This window comes from Pararge aegeria, chromosome 13, assembly GCF_905163445.1.
Source record: "Pararge aegeria chromosome 13, ilParAegt1.1, whole genome shotgun sequence".
Taxonomy (NCBI): Eukaryota; Metazoa; Arthropoda; class Insecta; order Lepidoptera; family Nymphalidae; genus Pararge; species Pararge aegeria.
The window spans coordinates 3156978-3167490 of NC_053192.1; the positions used below are offsets into that span (position 1 = coordinate 3156978).

At 35.3% G+C, this 10513-nt stretch overlaps 1 protein-coding gene across 1 annotated transcript; it reads right to left on the reverse strand.

The window, feature by feature from the left end:
• Positions 1-2762: 2762 nt before the first annotated feature.
• On the reverse strand, positions 2763-10031 carry LOC120628833 (venom carboxylesterase-6-like). Its single transcript, XM_039897456.1, has 10 exons — positions 9837-10031; positions 8022-8118; positions 7089-7274; positions 6535-6720; positions 5838-6028; positions 5470-5638; positions 4944-5128; positions 4174-4324; positions 3819-3942; positions 2763-2919 (listed from the first exon to the last, which is right to left on the reverse strand). Exons 1-10 carry the CDS (start codon positions 10029-10031, stop codon positions 2763-2765), a joined length of 1641 nt encoding a protein of 546 aa, XP_039753390.1.
• Between the last annotated feature and the right edge of the window lie 482 nt (positions 10032-10513).

The following is a 10513-nucleotide window of genomic DNA, read 5'->3' on the forward strand; positions in this document are numbered from 1 at the left end:
TACGAGTATCTTCTATACTTAACATAAAACTGTAACTGGACGATTTCTGTACATTTAATATACTCGTATCTTGAAAATTTTGACCGGGGGATGCTTTATAATCGATACTGAGTCCAAAACCGACTTTTATTAAATGTTTGTCTGTCTGTCTGTCTGTCCGGGCATCTTTCATCAATTTCTTCATTTTATATCATCTGCACACCCTGTGCATACCCTGTATGCACGCCACTGACGACAATACACACATCGCCATCTACACCCAAAGTAAGCGTAGCTTGTAATATTGCTTGTGAATAATATCCATAAAAACTTAGAATATACATATAAACACCCAAAGCAGAGTCGCTGCAAACTGCGCCAATCGGCCGTCAATTTAATTATATTATTTAATTTTAAACTTAACTTAACTTAACTTTTCTCGATCTCAAACCTATTTCACATTAATATAATGGAGTTTCTATGTTTTAAGTAGTTTTAACTCTATCAAAATACATAACGCAATGAATATTAAAAGTTTTACATACTATCAAAACCAATAATAACTCGGCTATTCTAATTTTCCTTGAATTAAATAACTTTTTACTTTTGTTGTGGACGTGGTATTGTTGCGTAAACCAGCGGGTCATTATAATGTTTGAAACCGTTATGCATTACTCGGCGTTTATTTATTTCAAGCAAACTGACCTTCAAAACTAGAGTGGATAGACATCTTCCACGACAGTTCAACCATTGACCTCATCATTGGTTTTTGTAAATATTGACCATTATTGCATCGAAACACCGCCATCTAGAGGGAGGATGGTTTCCCAGTATTCTAACTAGATGGCGCGCCTTTGATTCCATACAAATCGTGGTAAACTTTAACGCGTTTGAATAAGTAAACGTAGGTAGAATATCTCACACTTGGACTCACACTCAGAGCGTCTCGTTGGTCTTGCAGTTTTTACGTACACTTGGTGGAAATATCAATTTAATTAATTTTGATCATGCCTAATTTTCCAGACCCGATAGGAACTGAGGCTCTGTGGCAATCCCGTCCAGAGCTGTTTACCACTAAGCTGACGGGCGATTGGCGCAATGGGCCTCGATCCTGCTCTCTGAGTCCAAGGCCGTGGGTTCGATTCCGACAACTGGAAAATGTTTCTGTTTTGAACATGAATGTTTTTTAGTGTCCGGGTGTTTAGCAGCGTTTTATAAGTATTTATGTATATTATTCTTAAAAACCAAATTTTTTCGCGGCTGGCGTTGCGTTTTTACCTTTTTTGTAGTAAAATTTTAAAATGTATTTAACTTCTTCTAGATTCACTCATTTTCACAGTACAAAAAACAAATAAAAATCACACGTTTTCCTAATTTGAATTTGGAATTATCTCCTTTGAAATTTATACTTTTAATGATACCAAAACCAGCCAGATCAAATAGTATAGCCAAAGAGATTTTATTACAAGTTCATACATACTATAATGCGAAAAGACTTTTTCCTTAACCTATTATTAGTAGATATTCAATTATCGAAATTACTTTCAATAATTTTTAACTCTATAACTCACCCGAGGTGCGTGTCGTTTGTTGTTTCACGTGTTTCAGGTGTTTTAAAACAGTGTTATTCTACGACAAGGAGACAAGGGACACAGCTGCGGTGCTTGGCGTGGCCGCCTCGCACTTTACCTTTTGTTCTTGCACGTGTTTTGGGTACGCCTCGAGGGCGTATTCATAGTTTGCACATGAACGCTCCACGTGTTTTTGCTATTAGCAATAGTCGAATATTTGACATATTACACACCTTAAGCTTATTAATGGCTTTGTTAAGGTGTATGACCGCCTTACATAATACTGGTAAGGCCTTAACATCATGAACATCACGAGTAGTTTCAGCATGATGCGCGGCCAAGGTACAATCAGACAGACAAAATTACGGTTTGTCTACAGTACCCCGTATAATAGTTTTTGAAGATAATCGTATCATATGGACAGAATTTGACCTGGTACAGTTGTGCTTTACCAGACGCCAGCGCCAATGGATTATTTTATATTCATTAATTTGCAAAACGCCATCACTCACATTAGGCGTTTATTGTTTGCAGGTTATTCTCTTGGAACAGGGCGTATTTTGACCATAAATGTATTGCTGTTACTTTAAGTCCTAAGATTCTTCCAGTCATAGCAAATTATCCAAAATTTGCACGTATGACAAGCATTAGGTACGAATATGTTAGGAGATTTAACATTACGTAGTACATTAGTAGTAGTACATTTGTTTTACTGTATCGTGTAAATCGAAGTCAGATATAACACATCTTTTTAAGGGCATTCAAGAACTACGTTATCGTGTAAGTATTTAGTTTACTCATTAGTTATTTAGCAGCTCTAAGCACCTTAAAAGTAAAATGGTAGCAAGTCATATAATTAAAACATTCATTGATTAAATTAACGTGAAAATTTAATTATGATATACAATTTATTCCATTATCTTACAGAACATTCCAATTTCTAATTTAGTTCATGCATTAGTCGAGTAGTATTAAACATTTTAGTAATTTTTATTATGGTGTTTTTACCTACACTAGAAGAAAATATCATAAATAACAATCAATTACAGTCACTATAAGACTGATAAATAAGGCATGTATATGTATGTAGGTTGTGTGGTTTTCAAGGAACTTACAGGGTCTTCATACATTTAAATCGTCATTATTGGCTTAACGGTTTTATTATGTCTGGATTATATAATAGGTTAAAATTCGTCATAAACTCCGTTCATCTTAATTGAAGCCAAGACTGTCCCAAAAGGTTTTTTTACCGAAGTCCGCACTGGATTTCATTTTTATATCCTTCGGTCCAGCTATTTCCATATAAGACAATTCCTCTTGCACCGGCTTAACTTTTATCCATTTGGGGGCAGTTGGCAATTTTGGTACTCTAGAATAAAAAATAAATAAATAAAACATAAATAAATATTTTATTATATTTTTTTCTTGGAATGGCAAAAAGGTACAAAGTTATGTTGTAATTTGTAAGTAAAGTATTTAATAACTATTATTAAAATAAGTATTCTCTCTGTGTCCTTGTAAGTAAGTCTTTTCAACCAGTTTGCGATGGTATGATTTGCCTGTTTAATTGCTAGGTGCCTTAAGTTGCAAGAATTGGCAACATATTGTCTATAAAAAACTTAAAAATTTAATTAATTATAATATAATCATGTATCATTAGCTCATGCTGATGGACGATGGGATTTTAAGTTACATTTTGGATTTGGGATTGAATAATCACGCTTCGTCTTCTTCCGTAGATAACAAGTAGAATATTCTCTACGGATTCCAGTTTACCCGTATAACGAAGTCTATTAAGATTATTTAACGGCAAATAAATAAGCTGCTGTGAAGCAAAAAGTCAATGATGGTCAGATCTGATTGTTATGAATATAATATAATAGCTCGTGCTCCTAACTTAATCAAACTTACGAAAATTTTAAAATTCTGCTAACAAAACAGCAAATCATCATAATAGTTATGATTACATTACCCATTACCGGCCCACTACAGGGCACGGGTCTCCTTTCAAAAGAAGGTTTAGGCTGTAGTCCACGACTGGCCAAGTGAGTATTGTCGGCTTTGATACTATTATTGAGAACTCTCAGGAATGCAGCTAAATGGTTTTTAATTGCTGAAATCCGACATAGCTTCGAAAAGTGAGAGATGGGTGCCTGGGGTGAATCCTAACCTATGGCCGCTCAACAACACAAAATAACTTAACACAGATGAATGAAGACAGAACTTTTACAATTTTATAAAGATAAGTTTTAGGAAAGAGAAGATTACCCAGTCGTAGCGTAGCTACAGATCATATCGAGAAGGGCAGCCCTCATCTGTAGATCTTCTGGACAAGTTGTCTCCGTTGGGAGATACTTAAGAACCAGTATCACATCATCGGAATGGCACACTCCTAAAAAAATAAAATAATTACTATTCTGTAGGGCATCCTGTTCTAGTTGGTCTGCCATTTTACGCGGGATTTTAAGGCCTAGATGTTGCCTGCGAAATCTTCATTTTTTTCGGGAATACATATTGAGTTAATTTTCCCGGTTAACGACTATGCTATCTGTCTGTCTGTCTCAAGGATGCAAAATGCTACCAAGATCGTTTTTAATCAACACGATTTTCACAATATACTGACCATAGTTTTCATAGTTTCGGGCCATCACGTTGGAGAAGCTATACTGCCAGCTGTAGGAGAAGCGGTAGGAGTAGGTGGGTTGGCGGGATTGAGTGGCGTGTATTTGTGCCAGTTTGCCAACCTCCGCAGTGAACAAACGATCCCCGAGAGCCTGAAAAACAGACATAAAATATAAGAATACCAGAGAAATTAACTTTCAAAAACATTCACTGTTAGTGTTCATTAATAGTATGTTCTATGTTCGATGACCAACAACAAGTCTGAGTATACGTCCAATGGGCCTATATCGGATTTGCTTTGCCTTTATAATTTTTGAACTGTGCTGTCCCCACTCTGATTTTTTTTACCTTCTCCCCAAAGAATCCGACAAAATCCTTAGATATCTGCTTAAATAAGATTAGTCATTTCTGATACTTGATCTTTTTATTTGTTTTTTGGCCATTTCTAAGGTTGTAAGCGAGTTATTAAAGTTGCTCACTTTATTGATCTTTTTGGGATTTTTTTTCCTTATTGAATCTGGTTTGTCGAAAAACTTTTCCACCCATTACTCATTGAAGTGTGACTTGTGTTAGATATGCAATGTTAAGTACTTTATAGAATACAAATTGAACTAGCTGTTTTTATTTTTCTCTCTGAGCTATATCTTTTTTACTCTTAATTTAAGAAAAATCCCTTAAGCTGACCTTGATAAGGCACTCTCAGTTTTTGTCGAAAAAATTATTTATCAAATCATCATCTTTGAAGTTTCGCTCTAAAACAAACTTTCTTACTCGAACGAGCTCGTCAAATGTGTCCTGACAGACAGGTCTGCCGTCTAAGTACTGCTGCTTTATCCTATTGGCGACACGGCTGCGCATACTAAAAGGCAGGGTGTCATTGAACCCGAATATGTTGACAGCAAGTTCTTCCCATCTTGCCTCCAGCTCTGGTAGTATAGTAGGATCTTTTTGATAGGCTGCAAAAGTTATGTCATTTTATGAAATATTTATTGTATTAAAGGAGGGTAGCATTAGCATATAATAATTACTTTACTAGTGATTATTATATATAAGATATCCAGTATAGATATAGAGCATATTTTGACAGTAAAACTGTAGTGTGTAATGACAAATAAAAGTCAAGATAATTGCTAAAAACAATTTGCTAATACAGCCAACTAGCAAACATATATAATAATTATATACTATTAAAGAGGCTAATATTTAGATGTTATCAAAGAAATTAAGACCCAGTTCCACATAAAAACGCGACATGCCGTTATTGTTAAGTTGTTTCAAATAATGGAGTTTGTTTTACCTGCTGCGGGATACAATCCTTCTTCAGAGGTCACAGAAGCGATGAGTGGAAGATGTTGCATTGCACCAGCTTGACTTGCGATATAAGGGTGATGAGTGAAAAATGGATTGATTGTGTTAGGATCCTCGGCTGTGGGCGTGAATATACTGTACCATTTCACTCTCCAGTACTAGTCATTGTAGGAATTGAAAAAAACAATACTTGTCAATTTTAATACTATGTTACCAGAACTCCACGTGGGTTTTGGTAACATAGTATTGAAATCGTAGAAATCAAAATGATAAAAAAATTAGTATAGGCGTAAATATTAGGTAAATTAAAAATTGATGAGTATGAAGATATGATTCCTTATTTTCAAAAAAACTTACAAACATCTCGAATTGAGCGTTGACAATCATTTCTCCAGGTCTAGATCTGAGGCATTCAGCCATGTCACGACTATTGACGGTAGCGCAACCAACGAGGGAGGCTAGTTTTTTAGCTTTTTGCACGGGCTTAATAGAATGCGCCCACGAGGCAAACGCTGCCCCACTGAAAGCGATTCCTCTGTGGAAAAGACCTGGAAATTTTAAAACCAGTTTCAAAGTCTGGCTAATGTACGAGTTCCGGGTAGCATAACGAAATCGTGAAGCGCGGATGGAGCATATGAACGTCAGGTCATGCTCTTTTTTTGGTAGGGTTTAAATATACGTGCCACGATATAATTTTGCTACCGATTTTCTCTTGTTATTTTATAGAAATAGGACAGGAAAACAATATAAAGAAACTCATTGGAAACCATACTGAACACTGAAGATTCATAGACGCCCGGAAAACGCAAAAGGGTGTAAGCGAGTTTATTACAATTTTATGGAAACAATTTTTGCAATAGGATGTAACTGGATAGACCATTATTTTAAAATCACTTTGTATAGTACTAAAAAAATATATGATGATTCTTGCAATAATCAGGGGAGTAACACATGTAGGTAAACGTTGCTGTTAGGATTGAAGAGAGACCAAACTTAAACTAAGAATGTAACATAAAGCAGTTATTATTCAATCTTCTCTTATACAAGCTTGTACCTTTAGAAAGTGGCGATAGGTAGTGGTAGTGCACACTAGCAGCACCTGCTGAGCAACCAGTAAGTGTGACGCTTTCAGGGTTGCCGCCAAACACCTTGATGTTATCGCGAACCCACTTCAAGGCGAATGACTGGTCTTTCAGACCAGTGTTGCCTGGTATGATTGTATCACCCGTGCTGAGGAAACCTGAAGAATAAAATGATGCTATACAAGGTATTACAATAATTATTTTAGGAAACCACCGCGAGTAATTTTAATTTTAAAAGCACCTCTTTATTCTTGCCTTACAGAGTTAAAGCATACATCTCTGAATTCTTTCATTTTGAATGTTATGTCGATCACAAATTATGCATCATATTGGATAATCTGACTTAAGGTTATTGAAATCAAAGCAAAGATATTTTAGCTCCCAATATGTAATCAACGGTAATAACGACAAAATCTCACGTCAATTTTCACTGGAGATAGACTATCGGGTTTCGAACCCAGGCTATTTTTTTAAAGTTAAATCAGGAAAGACTACCCAATCCATAAATAAAATATAGAGAACTTACCAAACGGTCCCAAACGGTAGTTAACTGTCACGAGGACAACATCTCTGTCCATCATATAGACACCGTCGTACTGTCCTCCAGCTCCGAAAACAAATGACCCACCGTGGATGAAGATTACCACGGGCAGAAGAGCACTGGGGTTTAGTTTCGGTGTGTGGACATTTACAAATAAACAGTCTTCGCTACCTAAAAAGGGAGTAGTATCTAATAATCTTTGAAGAATAATAGAATAAACATTGTCGGGTAAAATTCACTGTTACGTACTGTTACGTTACGACAATGTTTATACTATTGTTCTTTAAAGATGAGCAATGTCATTCAGATATCACACAGACACCATAGGTTGGAGAAAGTAGTAATAGCAGTAATATTATTCTACTTTCCTTAAGGGTAAAGTTAAAAATGATGTATAATTGATGACTACAACGAAATACGAAACTAACTGCTTGATAAGTCTTCCCGGAAAAAGAAAGAGAGGTATAACGTTGGAGAGATGAGCAGAAGAAATTACTAATACAGCAAGTGATAACTGGATAGTAAAAGCTTTAGATAGACAGTTGTGGGAAAAAATGAGGAAGGCCTATCGCAGGGAAGTTATTCATAAAAATCATATCAAACAATAATTACTGAAACAGGACTGTACAGGATGTGTTGTACCAGGCATGTTGAATCTACGTTGTGTGTAAACCGTACTTCTGTTATTTTGTTAAGAATCTGGTATGTTATGATGATCTAATATTTTAAGAATCTGGTATTTTGCTATGGAGTGATTCAGATGTTATAATGAATAAGAGCCATTTACGAAATAAAAAGGCTATAAAGCCAGGTTAATACATACTGGACTATTTTAAAAGTAAACGATTCTACATGATCTATGCCCAGCTTTTACCACTGTGTTATACAAATCATGAGAATGGTCTGCTGAAAATGTACCTATGATTTTATCGATCGCAGGATCAAACTGAAGACATGCGGCGGGAAGACGTGTGGAGTTCCATATTCCAGTCCAAGGTTGCATCGGCTGAGGGTCCTTAAAAAGTTTGTTATGATTAATATTACCTCATATTACTAACCGAGTGTAACGTAGTTTACCTAGTTATGATTTTTGGGCTACTAGATAAAAGAGATTTCGTTTTTTGATTTCGGAAAATATTAGCTTTAATTTATATGTTCGCAACAAATGTACCTTCTGTAGGCCAACTGAATAAAGAAAAATTTTAGTTGAATTTTATTTCATACGAGGTTTGCAAATAAAGAAATTGAATCGACTGACTAATTCGAAAAAATCATAATCATTTATCATCATTTAAGCGTTTTTTGCTACTGTTGAGATGAAGTGGCTCTACCATCGGCTCGCAAGGCAGATTCCATCGGGAAAAAGCCGGCAAGGAACTCAGCAGTTGCAATTTTTTCAACATCAATATTTTACTTTTTTCTATCTTGTAAGAGATAAAAGCAAAGCTGGATGCATGAAATCAACAATCGTATTTTTTAAACGTATCGCAAAAGTCCAAAATTAATTTAAGTTAATTTTAGTTTTTTAGCATAGATTCCTAAGTTAATTTTAAAATAGGATCTGAAATTTTTGGACCGATTTTAACCATTCCTTTACTAAAAAATTGGAGATCATTAAGAAAATTGGAATAATGTAATTATGAAAATTTTAAGGATTGATTTTTGAGGGATGTACCCTCAAATGTCTAGATGCCGAAGATCTGTTGACTTATTTATGTATTTACTCATATTTAAAACTTTTAGTTAAAAGTTTCTCATTTAAAATATAGTCGTTTGACTTTTTGCGTATTCTTAAATTATCTAAAATCTTTGAATAAATATATTGATTGTTGTTATTATAATATTAATATATTGGGCTACTTGATTGTTGTACATGTTATTTACTTTGTGTGAATTCTTCGTTTTAAGTAAACTGTTTGGGCCTTAATAAATAAATTAGCAGGCTTTTTGCGAAACTTTCTCACTTAAATGTTTTCAATTTCTGGTTTTTATGTAAGAGATTGCTTTTGCAATAAGTCCGCCTATGCACACATCTGTATTTATATCATCATCATCATCATATCAACCCATTACCGGCCACTACAGGGCAAGGGTCTCCTCCCACAAAGCTACTCTTGGCTTAAGGCCGTAGTCCACAACGCTAGCCCAGTGCGAAATGGTGGACTCCATTTGAGAATATTATCGGGAACTCTAAGGCATGCAGGTTTCCTCACGATGTTTTCCTTCACCGTTAAAGCAAGTGATATTTTAATTACTTAAAAAAAAAAAATGTGTCTTCTAAATAAATAAACAACCTACTGACAAATAAATGCTGCCAAGTGATTTTGCGTTCCAGTATGATGTCGCGTAGATAAAGGGTATCGGTTTAATATCTGACATGCATCTTAACCTTATTGCAGTCAAGGGCTAACTTGTAGTGAAATAAAAAAATACCACATCAGATTTTTTACTCATAAAGGTACTCATATTGTAGGCACTGGGGAAAATGGAAGCAGGAAGGACATTCCAGATCCTAGCGGTGCGGATCAGAAACGAAGATGCGAAGCGCTTCGTACGCGTCCGCGGTATATCGACCACGTAGGTTTGCAGATCCTTACGGTGCCTCGCGGTTCGATGGTAAAAAGGCGAGGGTGGAACTAGATCAAATAGTTCTTGAGCACACATGTAAGTTCAAGGTGACAAGCCACTTACGGTTAACAGTTTTAAAGGAAATTACAGATTAAAAATACTTACTTTAAATCTAAATTTTCCAATCGGTGGGCTCGCGTAGGGCACACCGAAAAAGCTTACGAAATTTCTGCCATTCGTAGAGATTCTTGGTTTACCTAATATCTCACCATTGGCTATCTTAACTATTGGTTCTGTATATTCTCGACTTCTTGCTATGGCAACTAAGAGTAACAGAACATACAATCTTAGACATGCCATCGTTAGCCGTGATGCACTCGCAAAATTTGCTGGTTTAAAACTGAGTTGCCATTTAGGTGGCGCTTTTTATATGCTCCGTTCTGCTTTTATATTAAAATATATTTACATGAATTTTTATTTAACTAAATTGAATTTAATCTTAATTTATTGTCTACTTTAGTAATGTTATAATTATTTATTTAAGGGCCTACCTGTGGAGTGAAATATGACATGCAACCATATTTGCTTTTGTGTAACACTATATATATATATATTCTTGTGTGTTTCTGGTTTTGTTTTAAAGTTTGTGCAATAAAGTCTTTTCAATAAATACAAATGGCAATAATGCTATTGGTCATCAATGTTTTTTATATTAATTATTGATGGAGCAAGAAGATAGCACACCTGATGGTAAGTGGAAAATCATCGCCCATAAACAAAGCAACACTTCATGAGGCGTTCAAAAAACACGTCCAATAAAGTGATGCCGTAGCCGTGCCGTG